The 23,763-nt window shown below is 43.3% G+C and overlaps 1 protein-coding gene across 4 annotated transcripts in view; it reads right to left on the bottom strand.

Annotated features, from left to right (window-relative positions):
- Window positions 1-23,763, bottom strand: part of NADK2 (NAD kinase 2, mitochondrial) — a 37,665-nt gene that overhangs the window by 6,591 nt on the left and 7,311 nt on the right. For 2 of the 4 annotated variants that reach the window (XM_083355907.1, XM_083355908.1), the window contains exons 4-9: window positions 21,845-21,926; window positions 12,566-12,649; window positions 4,632-4,768; window positions 4,218-4,296; window positions 2,700-2,843; window positions 461-516 (exon numbers count right to left, since the gene is read on the bottom strand). In XM_083355907.1, the coding sequence (XP_083212033.1) occupies window positions 461-516; window positions 2,700-2,843; window positions 4,218-4,296; window positions 4,632-4,768; window positions 12,566-12,649; window positions 21,845-21,926 (582 nt within the window). The remainder of the gene's footprint in view (window positions 1-460; window positions 517-2,699; window positions 2,844-4,217; window positions 4,297-4,631; window positions 4,769-12,565; window positions 12,650-21,844; window positions 21,927-23,763) is intronic. The other 2 variants (XM_083355909.1, XM_083355910.1) reach the window with 2 other exon arrangements.

Raw genomic sequence — 23,763 nt, 5'->3', positions numbered from 1 at the left:
ATATATATGTCTGTTACATATAGGAAAATGGGGAAGCAATAGGTTCCCCATCCCTGATAAATTTAAAGGCAGTTTCCCAAAATGCATCCTTTCTTCTGATATAAAGATTATGTTAAAGCAAAAAAAATCTGGTTTGTTTAACAAAAAGTATAATAAAATACAGACTTTATTTTCTAAAGTCAAGTACAGTTCTTTAAAAGCTTTTCAAGTCTTATAAGTGTTCTTCAATTTATTTCCCCTGTTATAGAAATTAAGACTCCTATAAGCAGTTTTAAAAGGGATGTAACTTTTATATCATTTTAGTAGCATTTCAAAGTGGTGTTATTGATGTATATGTGATAAATATTTAGTCTCTGAAGAAAAACAATGTACTTTTAGACTATGTCAAGTTCAGATTAAATTAGATAATACTCTGAACACTTCATTGTTTTCAGTGATGAGCATGGTATTAGGAACTCACCAATCTTAAGAATTTCTTCCACAGCCTGATTTGCTATTTTGTTGATATTAAAAGACCTAAAAGAGAATTAAAAAAAAATAGTACCTAGATCAACTCTAGCTGGGAAGCCTTTCTCCCTATCTCCAGCATTTTTATTATTTTAATTAATATTACTGTTATTTCAATAAACCAATATTTGACTTGGAAGCTGAAGAAAAAAGAACAATAAAAACGTTGGCTAATAAAATTTAACAGCAGTTTGAGTAAAACAAAAATTCCCAGAACCCACTAGGTTGTTCAACCATACAACAAAGATTTTGATTTAAAGGCTGGGAAATCCTGGAAATGATTAAACCAAAAGGAATTTACTTTCAATTTGTTTTCAGCAAACAATAAGCATTTCTTGGGATAATATTAAGTTACGCTTTTGGTGCGTAACTGAGAATTTGTTTGGAAATTAGAGAAAGGTGGGAGAATGCAAATAGCAGGTGAAAGTTTTTTTTTCTTTTCCCTTTTTTTTGAAATTAATATGAATAAGGACTGGGATTAAGAAAATTTATTTTTAGTAAAGATCTTTTTTTGTTTTCCTCTTTTTCTTCTCTACTTTATTTGTAATATTAATATTGTTTGTATTCATTTTATATGAGCTAGAGAGAGATAGAATTTATAGTTTATTGTTGATAATATAGGGGTGTTTATGTTTGTTTTTTGATTTTATGCCCTGTATTTAGCTCTGGGAAGTCGGGGGGGGGGAGGAGGGAGTGGGGGAGAGGGATAGGGGTGGGGGAGGGGGGGGATTAAAGTCAAAATGTATTGTAAAACTTTTTAAATAAAAAAAATCATTTCGTACTTAGAAGCTAAAATAACAATTTAATAAGATTCTCGCACATAGCTATGCAATTAATTGTTGGATTTCTTTTTATTCTCTGAATAAGTATTCTAGGATAAACGACTGTTTTATCCATCCCGGTGTTCGAAGATTTTATACTTTAAGTAAATATGCCTGGGATTCGTGTTTTTAAAATTATTAAGAATATTCTATGATGTATCTGTACCATAAAAACCTGCTGCAATGTATCCCACGCTTTTTTTAAAATATTGGAAAAAATTTCCAAAGGATCCTCTAACTCCAAGTCAGTCATCTTATAATATTGATAAATGCAAAGTTGTTTTCAGTACAAAGACTACCCATTTAATTCTATTTACTCAGAGCCAGTAATATGAAGTATGTACAATATAAGTGTACTATATTCATATTCAAAAATGTATAAGGGTTTTAATTTTTACTGATTTATAAAAAAATATTTTACAAAATGTTTACAAAAAAATTATATTAACATGTTCAAGCCTGTAGCTTTCCAGAAACTGATAAAAACATGTAGGGTTTTTTTTTCCTCCAGAAAGCCTTTGGGGACAGGTGTAGAGCTGGCTATTTTCTTACAATTTGATATAAATTATTTTAAAATATATAAAAAGAAGCAATTTGGTGTAGTGGTTAAGGCAGGGGTAGGCAACCTCGGCTCTTTTATGACTCATGGACTTCAACTCCCAGAATTCCTGAGTCAGCTGTGCTGACTCAGGAATTCTGGGAGTTGAAGTCCATGAGTCATAAAAGAGCCGAGGTTGCCTACCCCTGGGTTAAGGCATTGGACTAGCAACTAGGAGATCATGAGTTCTAGTCCTGACTTAGGCACAAAGACAGCTGGATGACCTTGGGCCACTCACTCTCCCTAGGAAGGAGTTAAGGGAAAACCTCTTCTGAAAGCTTGCCAAGATAACTGCAAGTTCTTGTCCAGGCAGTTGCCAGGAGTCGATGCAGATTTGAAGGCATATAATTATAATTACTGAATTTCTAAAAAATATTGTATTGCTATTTTAATCTGTAAACCACCTCTTAAATAAGTAAATGAACTCTTGTGATTTTAACAAGAGTTAAGTCTGAAATATTTGCATTGTTTCAGATTTATATTTTAGTACATTTGTTGGAAATCACCTTAAATGAATGTTTCTCAGAAAAGTACCAAACATTAAAATAAGTTCCACAGAGCTTTTTTCCCCCCCCAAATATTTTTTCTCAAATACATACCTGGTGACATATAAAATAGGTAAGGCTTGAAAGAACTCAGTAAATGTAAACCCTCTACAACTTACTTCTTATAACAGCGATATCTTATATTGTATCAAAATAAATGTGCTGTGTGTTATTCCTTTTGGAAGATTTCCACAGATAAGTGATATGACAGAAGCACACCAAACTTACCAAGCTTTTGATCCAGTTCCAGTGCATATATTGAGACCTGAGCTCTTTTGTTTCTCCCATGGACCATCATCAACTGATATTTCATAATAAGAAGCCCTATGAAGGGAGAATTTAAAACTGGGTTTGCAGGACTTATAGTTCACCCTGAATAAGACAGAACACAGCCCGAAATCAGGCATGTACCAGTCTAAAAAGGCTAATTTCAAACATGGCTGAAAATTTTACTACTGAATTTGTATGCAGCAGTTTTAAAAAGCAGATTTTAAAAAAATAAAGATATATTTTTGATGGATAGGGGTTTTTAGATCAGTTTTCAAAACTACAGCATGTTGTTAGTACAAGAGCAAGCCATTTTGAAAGCCTTTTAGAATTTTCTAGTAATTTTGTTTGCAATTAGCAAGAAATCTACTAGTATTGCACCAACAGGAACACATAGTAGTTTCCCTTCTACATATTTATCCCTATTGTCATTAAAATTCAAAATGAAATTCTGAATTCAGGCATCAAGTAGGAAAAATCCCCTTGTCCCTTCTATTCTGTACAAAACATGTCCTCTTTCAAATCATATTGCTAGCAGAAAAATGCATCTACAGAACAAATTTAACTTGTCAAAACCATTTTTAACTCAGCTTTATCAGCTACAACTATTTAGTTTATGATTTCATGTTTCCTACTATTACATAATATGTTCCAATTCCCTGATCCATGATCTGACATATCTTTGGATCTTCTGATCTACTATTCTACCAAGCACTTCATTCATAGTTCCGTTCCACTTTTAGAATTAAATCATTTTCACAACATTGTTTCCTTACATCCTACACTAATATTTGTGCAGCTGCTCCATGTGTATACAATAAGCTTCTAGGAGGAACCACATCAAATCCTATGTTCTTTCAAAGCAGTCATGAAAGGTTTCTAAAACATGTGGTTGCTTTGGAACTTAATTGAGATATGTTTCACTAATACTGGTATAGTTTGAAAGTGCAACTTTTGAATGTTTTGCATAGCACTAAAATACACTACAGTAAGATAAAAAAGGTTTCTGTAAATCCTTAAAACAAGATTACTCTTATTTATTTTTATTTCAATATGAAGTTCTATTGGACAATGCCAGAAAAGGCATAGATAATATAGCCCAGTGAAACAGTGATAAAGAAAATAAAAAAATCCAGTACCAACACATAACATGCAAGGTGCAAATTAAGATACACTAAAGACCAGCTAATGATTTTTCTTTCAACAACTCACAATAAAAGAAACGTGTAAGACTTCTTGAAATATATAGCACTGTAACTGCTTTCTCACAGGCTTCAGAAGCAAAATATTATCATTTGGATTCAGTAATCAGGTATGAATGCAATTCCACAGATTAATCAGTAAGAAAGCAAAATAATATAAAGATTGATTGTAGAGATTATGAATCAAAGTAGTTTGGAAATGTTTTAATATAAATAAAAGTATTATGTTTACAGGCTATGCCAAACAGTAATGCTTGCAAGTAGATGCTTAGCATACCTGGATGAGAGAGACTCTCCAATAAAGACTTCATTTAATGATCTTACAGGCAAGAGGTGTGGTTCAGAAATCTGAGATCCTGCAATCACGGGCAAATTACATGGGTGAAATATAGGCCAAGCAGATGTCTCTAAAAACACACTCAAACAAGAAAATGTCTCTGAACTAAAATTAAGATGATCCTTTTTTTCAGACTTGATATGAAGACATTCATTTTATACTAACCTGGCTGCATCTATTCAAAGGAGTTCTGCACTTAATAGAAGCATCTGATTTTTATTTTGAATATGTTTTCCTACTCTGTTGAGATGGTAAATTAAGAGCTGAAAATGATGGTTTAAGTTTGGGCACAATTAAACATTGTACAATTAATCATCAGAGTTGAAAACACTTTTGGAGAAAAACAGTACTCACTCTGATCCTGAAATCTTCCATTAACATGGGCCCTACTATGCTGTTCTTGACTCAGTTGCTGTTCATGTAAATCTACAGGGACTGGGTTAATACCAGTTCCTTCAAGATACAACCGGATTCGTTGCCTCCATTGCCATCTTTAAAGATGAAGAACACAAAAATTAAAGCAACTGAAATAGATATTTTTCCATGAATCATCACTACAACTGACCCATATAACATTCAGAACATTATTAACTATTTCATATAAACATTACTTAATTCACAAAGAAATTTAGTTGATGGGAATGAAATTCATATTCTTATTCACAGTCTAAATTATGAATTTTCAGAATGGTAGAAGATGATTTAGTGTGAAATCAAACAATCTAAATATTATGCCATCTATTTAAGTAAAAGTAAAATGCAATTATTGCTTTAATACTCCTCAAAATATAGTTAATGTGAGGTTTTCTCACGATGAATCGTTAAAGGAGCTTCCAAGCAAAGGCATCACGCAGAGATGCAATCATATTTAGCTTTATTCATGATAGATCAAAGAGAAAGAAGTACTTGGCATGAAAGCATTCATGCCTGCATGTAAGAGAGAAATAAAATAAAACAAAACAAGCTAGTATTACATGACTAAAATAGAGGTTAGGAGATAGGACTGGAACAAAGAAGAGAATCAGAGAAGCTAGAAGCTAGAACAAAGAGCAGCCCCTCGTGCAGAGGTATTTATGGGGGGTCTTGGCCCCTCCTTGACCATAAAACACTCTCACCAATGGGGCTGTGGGTCTGAGACCCTTGGCTCATCAGTGGAAGCGAAGAAACCTCTTTGCCTCCATCTGATGACCCTTTTGGGGAACTGCCAATGGCTGGCACTAAACATCTAACAATTCCCCTTCTTGCCAGCCAATGACAGGGACCAGTGAATGTATGTAAGGGGCGAGCAGGTGTCATAGACATGTATGAAAACATTCAGAAGGCCAAACACAAACGCTTACACAGAAGGTTGTGCCGGTCAATGGGAACAGGTTTGGTAAACAGATCAGCTATCTGGTCAGCTGTATTACAGTGCTCAACATGTATAAAACCCCTTTTGGTAAGCTGCCTGACATTTTTGTAGCGTATGTCTATATGGCGAGATCTAGATCCTACTGCATAAGCCTCCGAGATTGCAATGGCAGCTGTGTTGTCCTCTAGAATTTGGATGGGCAGAGGGGGAGATGCCCAGATGCTTGTTATCAGCTCATTGAACCAAGTCAAATCATTGGCCGTGTCTGACAGGCTGGCATATTCAGCCTCGGCCGTGGAGCAAGAAATAAATTTTTGCTGCCTAACATTCCAATGTACTGGGCAGCCATTTAGCAATATGAGGAAACCGGAAGTGCTCCGTCTAGTTTTGGTGTCGCCAGCCCAGTCTGCGTCTGAGTAAGCGGAGAGCTGGGCCGTCTTCCCCTTCTCTGGTTCTAGCATAAGGAGGGCATCAGCTGTGCCCTTTAGGTATCTAAGCACCCTTTTAACAGCAGTCCAGTGGAATTGCTTTGGGTGTTCCACATGCCTGGACAATAGATTCACAGCTAAAGTTATGTCAGGTCTGCTCCAATTGCTGATGTATAGCAAGGAGCCAATCACAGATCTGTAAAGCGTGTTATCTGTGAACTCAGGACCGTCCTTATGGGTGTGGTTGTAAAAATCGGTTTGCATTGGGCTATGCGTAGGATTAGATTCTGTCATTTTGCATTTGGCCAGTAATTCCTCTATCTTTTCTTTTTGAGATAGAGCGAACCCCCCTTTAGTGGCCAAAATATGCACACCCAAGTACTTGTCAACCCGCCCCAAAGACTTCAGAGTAAATTTTTCTTCCAGGGCCTTGGCAAATTCATCACAGCCTTTCTTGTTTGGCCCTACATATAATAGATCATCCACATAAACTAACACCCGTTCTGTGGTACCCTTGGAATTGCGTGTGAAAACACATTGATCTGCATTAGATGTATGAAAACCAACTCGTTCTAAACTCTTTTTAAGACAGTCATACCATAATTTCCCTGACTGCTTAAGACCATATAACCCTTTGTGAAGCAACCATGTATTTTCCCCTTCTTGCTGGTAGCCAGGTGGGGCCCTCACGTAGATCTGCCGGTCCAAGTTGGCGTGGAGGTAAGCCGTCTGGATGTCGAATTGGAAGACTTCTTCTCCCAGAGCGGCTGCAGTCACGAGGGCGGCCTTGACGCTCTCTGCCCGGACGGTTGGAGAGTAAGTCTCCGAGTAGTCCTCCATATAACGCTGAGCGAAGCCCTGGGCTACCAAACGGGCCTTATACAGGTAGAGGCCATTGGCAAGTGGTTTTGCCTTGTAAACCCACCTTGTGCCAATGACTTTCCTCTCCTTTGGAGGTTGCTGGGGGGTGAAGACCTTAAGTTGTTTCAGGCTCTGCATTTCCTTCTCCATCGCGAGCTGCCATTTCTCTTGCTCTTCGATGGGCAGCTCCTGGATGTCAGAGAAGGATTTTGGGGTGACCACAACGCTGTTGACAGACGCTATGTGGCCAATGTCAATTCTCTTTGGTGGGACCCCTTTGTTGGACCGCTTTGACCTCCTTACCTTCTGCCACTCACCGCTCTTTTCTTCCGCGGGTCTCTGAGGTGTCGCTGGGGGTGAAGATGGCGTGTCTTCCTCTGTGGGACTGGACGCATCTTCATCTTGTTCCTCACTTTCGTCGGTGGCAGGGTACGAGGTCGCCTCTGGTGATGTCGCGGTCGGTGTGTCCTTGCTGGGTCGGTTGGCATATGGGCTCAGATCATTTGAGTGGATCTGGGTCCAATTGGAATCCTCTTCGAAAGAGGCAGATTGGGAAGTCACAGGCCTGCCCCCTTCTCCCAGGAAACGATAGGCCTTGGAGCCAGGAGCATAGCCCAAGAACCTTAGTCTCTGAGAAACAGGTTTCCCCTTCTTCCGTAGCTGCTTGGGGATATGCACCCATGCATAGGAACCAAACACACGCAAATGTGCCAGATTTGGTTTCCTACCGTGAACCAGGAAATATGGGGTCTGGTTCACAACACTGCTCCAGGTGCGGTTTAAAGTGTAATTGGCATAATGAATTGCCTCCCCCCAGTATGATTCTGCGACACCCGCGTCTGCAATCAGACTACGCATCATGGTTTGCAGGATTCCATTCCTTTTCTCAGCTACACCATTTTGCGACGGGGTGAACGGTGCAGTTAGAAAATGGCGGATGCCCTTATGCCTTACCCAGTCCTGGAACTTCTGAGACATGAACTCAGCCCCGCGATCGCTCTGCAATTGTGCGATCTTGGTCTTGTACTGGGTCTCTACGAAGTTGTACAGCGACTTTATGGCGTCAAAGGCTTCAGATTTCTCTGTGAGAGTATATACGTGGCCGTAACGTGAAAAATCATCAACGGCAGTGAGAAAATACCTTTTCTTTCCTAGGGATGGTGTAAAAGGCCCAACCAAATCAATATGTACTAGTTGGTAAGGGTGTTGAGTCTTACGGGATGACACCTTTCGTATAGGAGCAGCCTTCCTCTTTGTTTTCTTGCAAACGGCACAGTCCAGAAACACGTCACAGTCCTTGAGCTGGACTCCCTCAGCAAACTCTCCCATCTTTTTAACTACAGGGAAGCTTGCATGTCCTAGCCTTCTGTGCATGAGGTGGACGCACTTATTGTGCATTGGCTTTCCCATGGACACTCTCTTGGCTCTTGTTGCTTTGAGTGGTGGTGTAGGTGCCTGCTGAGATTCAGGCTCCTTGCCCACACTGCCCTTGGAAAGCCTTGGGGCAGGCTGTGGTGCCTTGGGAGAAAAATATGGCAAGCCATTTATTATTGTAATATCTCCAATGACCTTCTGGTCCCGGGTGACATGACCTCCCCCCTTGCGAAATAGGACTTCCACTTTGTCATCGTCACACAATTTGGTGATGCTCAAAAGGTTGTTGGCTATAGAAGGCGCGTGCAAGACACCCTCTACTTTCCCAAGTCCAGGTAGAGAAACGAAACCCTCCCCAACAACCGAGGCAGTATCACCGTTTGCAACCTTGACAGATGAGGTAATTTTCTTTAACCTTTTAAAACCTTGACTCATATTAGTAATGTGAGAAGAAGCTCCAGAGTCCAGTAACCATAAGTCAGTGGAGCTATCAGCCTTTGTTGTGGGGGTGAGGGAACAAGTATGCAGTGAATGTCCTTTGCCCCTGCCACGCCCCCTTACTTGCCCCTTCCCTCTTACTTGATTGGGACCACGTTTAGGGGCTTGATGTTGATGGGGGCAGTCTTTCTTGAGGTGCTCCTCAGAGCCACAGATGAAACATTTAAACAGAGCATTAATTTGCTCTGAGTTGTGGCGCCCCCTTCTGGCTTGCTGAGTGGTGACTCTAGCGTATTCTCCAGCATTTCTCCTTCTCCGATCTTCTTCAATCAGTCTCCCTGTGAGGTAGGACAGATTTATGTCTTCCCTCTTGACCGCTTCGAGTGAAACAATGAAATTGCTCCAACTCCTGTCTAGAGAAGTAAAAATTATGGAGAGCATGCTGACATCAGACACAGGAAAATCTCTGGAAATCAATTCTGCCCTGAGTGCCTTTAGTTTTGCAAGATGTTCAGGCATGCTGGCACCAAATTTCAGTTTGGTTGTATAAAGCTCAGTTGTATATCTGGTGATGGAACCAATGGTATCGCTGTTGAATAATTTGAATAACAGATCCCAGACCTGAGCAGCTCTGAGACCAGCTGGGATACTAGGGAACAAGTTATTATCCAGGGAACTGAGTAGAGCAGAATAAGCCTGCAAGTGTAGCAGCTCTTCTTGACGCCCCCATGGGTAAGGGGGTGGTTTTCGAACCATCTGTAGAATCCCATGCTTTAAGAGATATAGCTGTATATCTTTACTCCAACTGCTATAATTTTCTCCTGCTATTTGCAGTTTTTTAAAATCACTAGGTAGGTCTGTGACCAGGAACTCGGACCCATATTTAAAAAATTCTGAGATGGGCATTGATGTAAAAGGAAGCGGAAAAACGCTTACTCCTGAAGCTGTTTCTGCATTGAAAGGGGACACTCTTTTTTCTTGAATATTTATTGACTCCAGGTGGGCGTGCCCGGAGACCATGTGATCAGGGGGAGGGCGTTGTTCAGGGTTTCTCCCTTCTTCCCATGAGGCATTGGGGGGGCGGAGCCCAGATTTACCAGCCCGGGGTTGTTTGAATGGATCCTCCCGAGAATTAAAACCACATGGATTTTCATCATTGCCTGGCTTGCCTTGAGGAGCCCATTGCTGGTTCTGAAGACCTGAAGAGGAGGTGGGAGGCCGCAGGGGTTGATTGTTGGGAGGCTGCAGGCTGGATTCCCCCCGGCAGTTGGGCTCTGGGGAGAGGATGGGAGGCCTTGGAGGGGGGGTGGGCACCCCCGATGTCTGTGTGGCCGCTGTCTTGCTAGCCTCTAAGGCAGTGGCCAGAGCTTGCATGGCTGTCTGGAGAGCCGTTGTAACAGTTTTGGCTGGGCAGATCTCATTGCTATCATAGCATTTAAGGCTTTGTGGGGGGGAGAAATCAGGAATATGCATGCTGTCTTGCTCGGAAGCCCGGGATTGCATGTCATTTCTGCTGTATGCCAGGGACTGCAGGCTATTTTGGTTGGAAGCCAGAGATTGCTGGCTTTCCAGACTTAAAGAAGTCAAGTCTTTGTTAGACCGTGTGGGGGCCGCCATCTTGTTTCCGCTTGCCCCCGGAAGCTGTAGCTCATGGCTGGGAGGGGGGGTTCCCGCCAAGATCCCTGGGGTCCCGGGGTCACTAAGGGTGGCAGGCGCCATATTTGGGAGCCTCGTGGTCTCTTCGTTTTCCTGGGCTGCCTTCCCCCTCCCTTTCCCCTGCATTGCAAGGATCTCTTTAAGCAGCTCTTCACGTTCCTGTGCAGTCAGTTTACTCACGCGGCGTTTGGTCTCAGCCAGGTCCGTCTCTGCAGCATCTGAGCAGCCTTGGACAGTTTGCAAACCTTGTATGCTCTCCTCTGTGGCGTTCAGTTGTAGAGAGGCATGTGAAGGGGTCCTAGACGCTCTGCTGGATCCTCTGACGGGATGAAGGTCATTTGCGCTTTCATCTGCAGCTGAGGTTGCCTCAGGAACTGAAGTCTTGGATGTAGGCAGGGAGGCTGTCTTCGATCGATGACTCCTGGTCACGATGGGAGAAATCCTGCCATCTGTTATAAATGGATTGGAGCCAGGCCTTTCAGACATCTTGTTGGCTAGTTCCTGGCTGGCCTGGAAGCTTTCCTTTAAACCATGCTCTGCCTACCAACTTGTGAGGTTTTCTCACGATGAATCGTTAAAGGAGCTTCCAAGCAAAGGCATCACGCAGAGATGCAATCATATTTAGCTTTATTCATGATAGATCAAAGAGAAAGAAGTACTTGGCATGAAAGCATTCATGCCTGCATGTAAGAGAGAAATAAAATAAAACAAAACAAGCTAGTATTACATGACTAAAATAGAGGTTAGGAGATAGGACTGGAACAAAGAAGAGAATCAGAGAAGCTAGAAGCTAGAACAAAGAGCAGCCCCTCGTGCAGAGGTATTTATGGGGGGTCTTGGCCCCTCCTTGACCATAAAACACTCTCACCAATGGGGCTGTGGGTCTGAGACCCTTGGCTCATCAGTGGAAGCGAAGAAACCTCTTTGCCTCCATCTGATGACCCTTTTGGGGAACTGCCAATGGCTGGCACTAAACATCTAACAGTTAATGATTATATTCCTATTACAATCAAACTATGACTTGCTGAATTCATTATTTTTGCCAGATCTGTTGTCACATATGTATACAATATTTAGAAGATATTCTGTAGGCATATTACCAAAATATAAAATAACCAATTCCATGTGTTCCCTTATTTACTTTATTTTAAAAAATACTTAGCCTCTCTAACAAATATTAAGCAGAGTAATAGTATACCAAAGAATAGCTGGTAGAGTTGGTGATTATTGCACACAATGATCAAGAATTTATTATTATCTTATCAACAGAATTAAATTTCTGGTTAAACCACAGTTTATGATCAGCCTGACCAATATATACATCTTTTTTTAAAAAGCTATTCTGATTATTCTATTGTTTCTACAATTTATAGAGCCTTCTCTCATTATACTTTTAAAATTAAGGAACTCAGTGAAAAAAAAGTGTTTTCTATCCAGTTCCCCTTTTTAGAACCTAAGTAATTTGCACTCCATGTAGGAAAATGTGATGGGTGCTGCCATGTGAAATAGGGAAGGGAAGGAAGTATTCACCATTATTTTCAAATTTATTCATAATTAAAACCTGTCTTTAATGTAACTACATGAATTGTTCCTATTGAAGATTCCAACCAAACCCATTCCTCCCACCATTTTTCCTGTTCTGACAGGTTTTCAGCATGTTGTGTCCACTGAGCACATTTAGCTTCTTCTGCCTTTTGTAAGAAGAGGTATGTGTATTCCATTAGATCTTTGTCCATTTTATATGGTATTTCTGCAACCTTGTCATGGCTTTGTCAGACAGATTGGCACCCTTTTATCTCTCAGTATTTTTAATGCTGGTACTATTACCACTCTCTGTTTAAAAAATAGTGAGTTTCATCATTAATTAAGCTTAATTACATTGTTGACTTACACTGTTCTTTTCTTTTGTGAGGTATAATACAGTGATTTCTCCCAAGTTATATTAATTATCATAATTCCTGCCCATTTCTTGACAATATTTTGAATTCACTTAAAACTGACTTCAAAATATGATGTAAGTCCAAATTAAGCACTGTTTTGCATTCAGTGATTCCTATACTTCTACATGGAAAAAAATAATCATTAGGTTTTATCCCCAATAGATATCAATGATACTTAGATAATATTTGTCTAAAACCTAAAATTATTTTTAAAGACAAAGGAATTTACGTTAATATTACCTGAATTCACCACTATAAAGTTTCTGCAAAGCATCTGGAAATGAGTGTGTATATCGTACAGGTAAACACAAATGGCCCTCAGATCTGTATATAAAATAACAATGGAAAAATAAGACATTGTATTAGAGAACTCAGTACACTTTTCAAGCAAAAATTTATTCTCTCTGACACATTCTAAAAAAGAAATGTGTAATATAATAATGGATTATATTACTCTAACTAAATGAATTCTTATGCATTTTAATTGGCAAATATGAGGGGCCGACCAATTTATGAACTATTTCACACAGACATGTAGAATACACTAAAGCCTTTTATTTCATAACAATTCTTGTTCATGACTTAAATTTAAATATTTAAATTTAAGCTGTGGACAAAAGCAACAACTGTGGAAAAAAAACATACCCATCACACTTTTCCCTTCTGGGGTGGGCAGTGTTAGCAATGCACAGAATGGGAATAAGAAATAGCAAGCGATAGAAATGAAAGGCATGAGACATTTCCAAAAAAAATATATAGAAAAATACAGCAATACCATTTAATTCACTATTTCTTTTCATAACGTTTCACCTCTCAGTACTAAAGATGCTGTGGAATGCAGAATAAACAGATGCACACTGAATACAAAGGTGAGTGACAAGAAAGAAATACACAGAATGCAAAGGGTGCAAAGTAAAGCATGTTTGAATTCAGGCACCAACTGTATGTCACAAAGTGTTCTGGAGTCAGCATCTTATTTTCCTGCAATTGCATGGCTACTTCCCTCTCCTGTTCTACCCCCATTTCTTAAGTATTGCATTCTGACTGCATTCAACTTTCTTTGGTATTTCTCTAGACATACTCAACACCCACCCCCCCGGTTCCATATCGCAAAGTGGGTAGAAACATGCTCTTACATAGAAGCAGTTTTGCTTTATTTGACAAATATTCATTCCTTACAAAAAGCCACATTTTTATAACATCAGCAATTTAGGAAAATACATGTACAACATCTTCAGTGGAATAACGGAGATGAATACTACTTGCTCTCTGAGTATATTTTTACTCAGAGCAACCCTTCCTAATCTTTGCTGCAAACATTTGTTTATATGCTAGATGTTACCCCTTACAGAGGCTCGCCATTCCACCAAGCACCCTTTTTTCAATATTACCTATTAATACTTCTCCATGCACTTCAGTGGCACCTTGTGACATAATTCTTTTCATTTTATTTCATCGTCTTTCCTCACATCCACTTTTCAATCATCGTTTGGAGATTAATTTATCTTCTAATACTTATTCATACAGGATTTTTCTCTTCCTGCAGTAGTTCTTCCCCTCTCATTTCTTTTACTTCTTTTCCTCTTCCTCCATGTCCACTTTTTCCCAAGATTCACTCTTGACACTACCAAAGTGAATCAAAGCACCTCATCACCCAAGCATCCTTCACCAAGCCTCTGAATTTTTCATCATAAACAACCAACAATTTTACATGTGAATTGATTTCTTTATCATGTTTGCATATGAAAGGACCTATGCTCAGACCACTTACATCATGTTTCTCTGCATGCATTTTTCAATTGTACAAAATCAGATCATCTTCACTCAGATCTATTACATCACCCACACACCCCTTTTCTTTTCGTTTCATAGATATGTAAAATATGTTTAGGTTCATTTTTATTCCAACCAAAGTCAACTAAACAAACTCTTTACAAGCAGAGTAAAAAGGAAAAAAAATACATGTCTTTTGCTTCTCCTGCATATGCCATGGTTATCACCATACCAGTCCAAAAATATTGACCTCCAATATCCATCAAGGCTTTAATCTATCAAGGCTTTCATGTAATACTTTTAATAATATAGAGAACCTGAGACTAAATTATCACCTTAATTATATCTATACATTCCCTGCTCATAGTAACAATACCAGTAAATTTTGACACATTTTGGACAGAACATTATAAGGAATGAATACCCACTTTTGCCAGGTTTTGGTAATGGTCTTTAAGTCCCTACATGGCATGGGTCCGGAGTACCTCAGGGACCACCTGCTGCCGGCGTCAACTTCCCTCCGCCTTGTGCGCTCCCACAGAGAGGGCCTCCTCAGGGTGCCTCCGGTCAGAGAATGTCGGCTGGTGGCCCCCAGGGGGAGGGCCTTCTCTGTGGGCGCTCCGGCTTTATGGAACCAGCTGCCGGTCGAGCTCCGGACGGCACCGGACCTTCGCTCCTTCCGACGCGGTCTGAAGACCCATTTATTTGAACAAGCCGGCCTGGCCTGATGGGGGATGTTAGGGTTTTTAATGGGGTTTTTATACTGTTATTGTTTTTATCTGGGCAATTATTTAATTCCTTTTAATTTTTGTATTCTCTATTTATATGTGCCCTGTTCACCGCCCTGAGTCCTTCGGGAGAAGGGCGGTATACAAATTTAATAAAAGTAAAGTGAAAGTAAAGTAATATTCTCATGTTGTTTTATGCAAATTAACATAAAGGCTATTTTACAAACAACTTGTTGATCTTTACCTCCCATCAACTCATGATACAGGTTTTTAAAACAGAATAATATTACTATTTTCAGATTAGGTGTTGCTGAATTAAGATAGCCAGTTTGGTGTAGAGAGACCATGAGTCCTGCTACACACACAGCCAGCTATGTGATTTTGGGCCAGTTTCTCTCTCAGCCCTAGGAAGAAGTTCATGGCAAACCATTTGTCAAGAAAAGAATTAAGACTGATTTGAAGGCAACCCTCCCAACTCCACAAATTATAGCTTTAGAGACAAAGAGCAGTACAAGTAGTACATATTTAAAACCAAAGACTTTATAGTCTAATGTAGTGACATACAAGAGACAGATTCATTTTGCTTAAAATGAAATGTCATTTTAACATATAATCAATGAAGGACAGAACATTGGATAGCATTAGGTGTACAGCAAGGTGGAAAGTACCACTACTTCAAGATAATCAAATGCTATTATCAAGTAACACTCATTTACTCTTAGAACAATAAGAGGTAAAAGCGAAATTCACCACCATATATTGACTCCAATTATCGATGAACTCTGAAGTGAGGATTCGACTATTACAACAAAAAAACTACAAAAGTTATAGTATTTAAAAGAAGAAAATTTTAAAAAGGCAATAGGGATGTTGATTTTAATCAGAAGACTGCCAAAAGGTGACAATGCAATATTTACATTATAATGGGCTCGGGATATATAATTCATGAGCTAAAAATGCCAATTTTTAATTAACGTATATACTTGAATATAAGCCGACTCGAATATAAGCCGAGACCCCTAATTTTACCCCCCAAAAATGGAAAAAGTTGGTGACTCGAGTATAAGCCGAGGCTGGGAAATGCAGCAGCTCACCTTATGCTCCTCTCCAGAGATCTTCCCTCAGCAGCGGCCGGCAAAGTAGCTCGCACGCGAAACAAGCCCGGCAGAGGAGCCGGAGCGGCGAGCAGAGGCGCCCGGCCCAGATCCTGCAAGGCCCGGCCGAGACGCGCCCCCAGCAGCGGAGCTGCTCCGGCTCCTCTGCCGGGCTTGTTTTGCATGTGAGCTACTTTGCCTGACGCTGAGAAGACCCGCTTGGGCACTCGGGTTGGTGTCAGTCTCCGCAGGCCCTTCTCGTTTCCAGGAACGTCAAGCGCGCTTGGCTCCCCACCCCCACGGCAGGGCAGGGCAGGGCAGAGACTTGCTCGCCCTTCTGACGGCCCTGAAGAGAAACGAAGGGCTTGCAAACTCCCCGCGAGAAGCTGGGCGAAGCGCGCGGCTGGGCGAGTGTGTGCCTGCGCGCGTATTTACGAAAGAAACGCTCCGAGAGTTCTTCTTTCTCCGCCCCCTTGGGGGGAACTCTAGCGACTGCTGTAGCCGCGCTTCTCTTCTCGGCTCCGAAAATAGGGATTTCTACTCTCTCTCTCTCTCTCTCTCCCCTCCCCACCCTGCATTCTCCTGCCTCTTCGATTGCGACAATAAAAGGGCAAAGGGTGCGCTGGTTTCTTCCTCCTTCCTCCCCCCTCCCCGATTGTCAGGTGAGGCAGCTGGAGGTCTGGCCGGGAGATTGTAGCCGTTTTGAAACGCCGCATCTTGAAACGCCCGATCAGCTGATTTTCGGGTGGAAGAGCCGCGGCTTGAATCTGTTTGCATCTGCCTGAATTAGACCGAAACGGCCTGAATTTGACCAGAGTTGCTTTGTAATGGCTGGAGGAACTGCAGAGGAGGTCTTGCCGGGAGATTGTGGCCGTTTTGAAACGCCGCGGCTTGAAACGCCCGATCAGCTGATTTTCGGGGCGGAAAGAGCCACGGCTTGAATCTGCTTGTATTTGTTTGAACTTAACCAGAAACGGCTCGTAATGGCTAGAAGAACTGCGGAGGGAGTGAATGCTCCAGCCTGGAATATTTGGAAAGGCTGGGGGAACCGGATGAACTGCAGCTTAAGCGACTGTTGCCGGAGGAGCCATGGCTTGAAACGCCCGAGTTTTGGGGCAGCGTTTGCTTGTTCCGGGTAGAAAAAACGCTGTCGACCCCGGCATCTTTTGCGGGGATTTCCCATTTCCCGTTGCGAAACCAGCCGAGCCCAAGTCCACCCTTTCTTTTTTTTCCACGGCACGCTCGGTGCCTTTCCCACGATCGTGTCTCCTTCAGATCTTACGCAAGCTTCCTCGATTTCCTGGTGTGTGTGTGTGTGTGTGTGTGTGTTTCTTTCTTATTCCTCCCTTCTCTGGTGGTTGGAAAGGCATGTGACGCGCTTCGACAACAACTCTGCTGGCTCTCTCGGTGGGAACCTCCCATCCTCTATATACCCCCATTTCGGCTGCTTCGCAAACTGCTTCCTCCACCCCACCCCACCCCACCTCACCCCTCCCCGCAAAAGATGCCGGGGTCGACAGCGTTTTTTTTACCCGGAACAAGCAAACACGCAGGCAACCCTGCATTATTCAGCTCAGTGAAGTCACGCTTGGTTAAAAAACAGATTTAATAATAATAAGAAGAAGAAGAAGTAGTTGGGCTGATCAAATGTTTCAATAATGACTGAAGGGGAGCTGCTTGTACCTTGGTCTTTGTGCTGGTGTCTTGACATGCCAATACACTAGTACGGAAAGCTGCCGTTCACTTTCGGGGGGAGGAAAAAAACCACAACAACACCGCACGCTTTCCGCCCCGAAAATCAGCTGATCGGGCGTTTCAAGCCGTTTCAAGCGTGACTTCACTGAGCTGAATAGTGCAGGGTTGCCTGCGTGTTTGCTTGTTCCGGGTAGAAAAAACGCTGTCGACCCCGGCATCTTTTGCGGGGAGGGGTGAGGTGGGGTGGGGTGGGGTGGAGGAAGCAGTTTGCGAAGCAGCCGAAATGGGGGTGTCAAGCCCTACGGGGACCAGGGGAGCACTTCCAACAATGCCCGCGCAGCACCGAAGGCCCATTGGCACCCGCACCCCCCAACTGTTCGGCGGGCAAACGCCAGACCCGCTGCCGCACTTACAGCTGATCGGCGGCCGGAGGAGATTGCGAGCGGCTGCGGAGGTTCCGCGCCAGCACAAACAGCTAATCGGCGGCTGAAGGAGACTGCGAGTGGCTGCAGAGGTTCCGCGGCCGCATCAACAGCTGATCGGCGGCCGGAGATTGTGGACGGGCGCAGAGGGTCCGCGTCAGCACAGACAGCTGATCGGCGGCTGAAGGAGACTGCGAGCGGCTGCGGAGGTTCCGCGCCGGCACAAACAGCTAAGGGGCAGCCGGGGACGTCTACCGGTGGTCACGCAGCGCGATCAACTGAGCGGCAGCTAGAAACAGCCGCCGACGGTCACACGGGCCTCACGGGACTTTTCGGGTCCGATGGCGGCTTGGAGAGTGTGGGTGGCTGCTTCGCAGACCCTCTGCGCCCGTCCACAATCTCCTCCGGCCGCCGATCAGCTGTTGATGCGGCCGCGGAACCTCTGCAGCCGCTCGCAGTCTCCTTCAGCCGCCGATTAGCTGTTTGTGCCGGCGCGGAACCTCCGCAGCCGCTCGCAGTCTCCTTCAGCCGCCGATTAGCTGTTTGTGCCGGCGCGGAACCTCCGCAGCCGCTCGCAATCTCCTCCGGCCGCCGATCAGCTGTAAGTGCGGCAGCGGGTCTGGCGTTTGCCCGCCGAACAGTTGGGGGGTGCGGGTGCCAATGGGCCTTCGGTGCTGCGCGGGCATTGTTGGAAGTGCTCCCCTGGTCCCCGTAGGGCTTGACACCCCCATTTCGGCTGCTTCGCAAACTGCTTCCTCCACCCCACCCCACCTCACCCCTCCCCGCAAAAGATGCCGGGGTCGACAGCGTTTTTTCTACCCGGAACAAGCAAACACGCAGGCAACCCTGCACTATTCAGCTCAGTGAAGTCACGCTTGAAACGGCTTGAAACGCCCGATCAGCTGATTTTCGGGGCGGAAAGCGTGCAGTGTTGTTGTGGTTTTTTTTCCTCCCCCCGAAAGTGAACGGCAGCTTTCCGTACTAGTGTATTTGTACTGCCGCGAGTGACAACTGACAAAGCTTGCCGGTGTGATCTTGATTTTGGAACTGATGAAGTCTGTTAACTAATTGATTGGCACTCCGGTCGCTCATCGCCGTGAAACTAGACCTTGTTTTTGGTGTTTTTTTTTGTACTTTGGGCTGATCAAATGGAATAAATGGAATAAATAAAAACACTGGCATGTCAAGACACCAGCACAAAGACCAAGGTACAAGCAGCTCTCCTTCAGTCATTATTGAAACATTTGATCAGCCCAACTTCTTCTTCTTATTATTATTATTAAATCTGTTTTTTAACCAAGCGTGACTTCACTGAGCTGAATAGTGCAGGGTTGCCTGCGTGTTTGCTTGTTCCGGGTAGAAAAAACGCTGTCGACCCCGGCATCTTTTGCGGGGAGGGGTGAAGTGGGGTGGGGTGGGGTGGAGAAAGCAGTTTGCGAAGCAGCCGAAATGGGGGTATATAGAGGATGGGAGGTTCCCACCGAGAGAGCCAGCAGAGTTGTTGTCGAAGCGCGTCACATGCCTTTCCAACCACCAGAGAAGGGAGGAATAAGAAAGAAACACACACACACACACACACACACACACCAGGAAATCGAGGAAGCTTGCGTAAGATCTGAAGGAGACACGATCGTGGGAAAGGCACCGAGCGTGCCGTGGAAAAAAAAGAAAGGGTGGACTTGGGCTCGGCTGGTTTCGCAACGGGAAATGGGAAATCCCCGCAAAAGATGCCGGGGTCGACAGCGTTTTTTCTACCTCTGCAGTTCCTCCAGCCATTACAAAGCAACTCTGGTCAAATTCAGGCCATTTCGGTCTAATTCAGGCAGATGCAAACAGATTCAAGCCGCGGCTCTTCCACCCGAAAATCAGCTGATCGGGCGTTTCAAGCCGCGGCGTTTCAAAACGGCCACAATCTCCCGGCAAGACCTCCTCTGCAGTTCCTCCAGCCATTACAAAGCAACTCTGGTCAAATTCAGGCCGTTTCGGTCTAATTCAGGCAGATGCAAACAGATTCAAGCCGCGGCTCTTCCACCCGAAAATCAGCTGATCGGGCGTTTCAAGATGCGGCGTTTCAAAACGGCTACAATCTCCCGGCCAGACCTCCAGCTGCCTCACCTGACAATCGGGGAGGGGAGGGGAGGGGGGGAGGAAGGAGGAAGAAACCAGCGCACCCTTTGCCCTTTTATTGTCGCAATCGAAGAGGCAGGAGAATGCGGGGTGGGGAGGGGAGAGAGAGAGAGAGAGAGAGAGAGTAGAAATCCCTATTTTCGGAGCCGAGAAGAGAAGCGCGGCTACAGCAGTCGCTAGAGTTCCCCCCAAGGGGGCGGAGAAAGAAGAACTCTCGGAGCGTTTCTTTCGTAAATACGCGCGCAGGCACACACTCGCCCAGCCGCGCGCTTCGCCCAGCTTCTCGCGGGGAGTTTGCAAGGCCTTCGTTTCTCTTCAGGGCCGTCAGAAGGGCGAGCAAGTCTCTGCCCTGCCCTGCCGTGGGGGTGGGGAGCCAAGCGCGCTTGACGTTCCTGGAAACGAGAAGGGCCTGCGGAGACTGACACCAACCCGAGTGCCCAAGCGGGTCTTCTCAGCGTCAGGCAAAGTAGCTCACATGCAAAACAAGCCCGGCAGAGGAGCCGGAGCAGCTCCGCTGCTGGGGACGCGTCTCGGCCGGGCCTTGCAGGATCTGGGCCGGGCGCCTCTGCTCGCCGCTCCGGCTCCTCTGCCGGGCTTGTTTCGCATGTGATTCCGGGCCAGGGGCTGCTGAGGGCGAGCAGAGGCGCCCGGGCGACCCCAGCAGCGTCAGGCAAAGTAGCTCGGCCGCGCGCAAGTCCTCGGTAAGTTCTTTTTTTTTGTTGACTGGAGTATAAGCCGAAGTGGATTTTTTCAGCCCCAAAAAGTGGGCTGAAAAATTCGGCTTATACTCAAGTATATACGGTAGATTTTTAATTAGAATTATATGAGCTATCAGACTAAAATTTATTTTGATGCCAATGAATACCAATGTAATATTAGAATTAGTGTTGCATTTGGATCAGGAAAACCAATATTCTAGCTCATACTTAACCATGGAGTTTATTAGCTATTTGGGGGCCTGTTACTATCTCTCACCTCACCCTATCTTACATAATTGTGGAAAAAAATGAGAAAAGCAGGTAAATAAAATACATTGATCCTGGAAACTGTAGAACTTAAATTTAGAACATCTGACTTATTTAGGCATATAAACTCAGTTTGGTCTTGCAGTTAAGGCAATAGGATTAGGATTAGAGTTAGTTAGGGTCAGTGGTCTAGTAGTTAAGGCACCAAACTAGAAAGCAGAAGACCATGAGTTCTAGTCCCGCCTTAGCCATTAAAGCCAGTTGGGTGACCTTGGGCCAATCACTCTCTCTCAGCCCAACTTGCCTTACAAAGTTATTGTTGTGGGGAAAATAGGAGCAAGGAGTAGTATTGAGTTATTTGTAACCTTGAGTTATTTGTAAAAATAATAAAGGTGCGACACAAATAAATAAATATTTGACATCAAAGATTTTAGAACAGTTACATTTATGAACCTATAGTAATACTTTGTACACCTGCAGAACAATTTTGGTTTTTTTTCCCAGATTAGCATACTGCTGCTACTGAATTAAGCTTTGACCATTTATGTTTCTGAGGACATTTTTATACAGGTAAAAGGTAAAAAAAAATGTGGGGAAAAGGTTGAGTATAAGATAATGCACCATAAGTATCTATTGGGCTCAAATTGCTATAATGTGTCATTTATTTATTTGGCTCCCAACCTCATCACAAGATGCCAGCAAATCTTAAGCTCACCTATCTGGATCTGTATTTATTCCAATAACAGGTTTTAATTGATCCAGGACCTTACTGGCCGCCAGAAGCATTGTTCCATCACCTAGGAAAAATAAATGGTTTGGTATCAGACCATGTTTATATAAAAAAAATTTAACATTCCAAAATGGGATATTGGACAAACATTTTAAGGGGAAAAAAGAGATTGGTATGTATTGATATGTGCCTCAACGAATTTGAGGTCTGTTAACACATCTTTGTTGGCAGTCACAAAGAGCCCAGTGGTACGTGGTTTCCTGGAGAAGATAATTCTTGATTCAGGATTCAGACTCAGTTAAACTGATAATTAATCTTCATTTGGTAAAATATTCTGATGGATGACTGTTAGATTCTCCTGGACAGGGAAGTATGTATCTCATGGTCCTATCAGAGCTCTCAGCAATGTTCCACAGGATAGTATCTTTCTGACTACCTACAAGGTTTGGCAATGGCAATAGTAAGAACAATAATCTATTATGACCTACTCAATATAGTAATTTTTTGTATCAATGGCTGGTTGGGGTAAGGCAGGGGTAGGCAACCTTGGCTCTTTTATGACTCGTGGACTTCAACTCCCAGAATTCCTGAGCCAGCACGGACTCAGGAATTCTGGGAGTTGAAGTCCACAAGTCATAAAAGAGCCAAGGTTGCCTACCCCTGGGGTAACGTATTCTCACAAAATAATAAATTCACCCATAAAATAATACAAATACAGTATTAAAATTATACAAAATAAGTACAAATACAATATCTAGCAAATTCAAATATTCAATCGGAGCATAACCTCCCTTTCTGTACTTAATGGAATAACTAGGTCTCTTCTGAAATCCAGAAGATAAGGATTAAACCAAACATCTGTTGGGAAGGATTTTTGGAATATTGGAGAGGTTACTGAAAATGCCTACTTCCAAAAGCTCATCAGTTGGCATATTTGTACAGATGGGACGTGGAATTAAGTTGACCCTATTTGACTTGTTCGCATGGGCAGACAAATCCAAGATGCTCGGATAACCTGGTTCAGAATCACACACTGACAACCAGCACCCTGGCAACTGGAACCAATTGCCATTGCTAAGCAATGTGGTTGTAAAGCACAGCTGCATTGCTTAGCAACAGTAATCCCTGCAGTCCAGTTCCCATGATTAACTGAATCCCCCAGTCATTAAGCAAAGCAACTTCCTGCGGACTTCCCACCACCAAAGTAAGTAGAAAAATAATAATAATAATAATAATAATAATAATAATAATAATAATAATAATAATAATAATAAGATGATGATGATGAAAGGGACCTTGGAGGTCATCTAGTCCAACCCCCTGCTCAGGCAGGAAACCCTATACCATTTCAGACAAGTGGCTGGCCAGTCTCTTCTTAAAAACTTCCAGTGTTGGAGCATTCACCACTTCTGGAGGCAGGTTGTTCTACTGGTTAATTGTTCTAAATGTCAGGAAGTTTCTCCTTAGTTCTAGGTTGTTTCTCTCCTTGACTAGTTTCCATCCGTTGCTTCTTGTCCTGCTTTCAGGTGCTTTGGAGAATAGCTTGACTCAATGCAAGTCAATGCAAGTCCCGGGCTGGCAGGCAGGTGGGTGGCTGCTGCTAGATTGGAGAGGGTGCACAACAGTACACAAAGCTGTGATACAGGCACAGTGCAGGCCAGGTACGCAAACGGTACAATAAGGATGAGGGAGAATACCCAGGGTTATGGCATGAGTCAGGAATATGTGTGAGAGGCCTGACAAGGTCAGGGAGAGTGCATGAGGATGAAGTGTGTGCAAGGCTGGATGTTAAAGAGGGTGTGCAAATGACTGGCGCAAGCTGGGAGGCCTGAGAGACAGTATGAAGATGGGGAGACTTATCCCAGAGAGAAGAGGCAAAAAAGTTCAGGGTAATCACACACTAG

The sequence above is a fragment of the Vipera ursinii genome (assembly GCF_947247035.1).
Source record: "Vipera ursinii genome assembly, chromosome: 2".
Classification (NCBI taxonomy): domain Eukaryota; kingdom Metazoa; phylum Chordata; class Lepidosauria; order Squamata; family Viperidae; genus Vipera; species Vipera ursinii.
The sequence above is the reverse complement of the archived record's forward strand: the minus strand, read 5'-3'. Positions and strand labels throughout refer to the sequence as shown.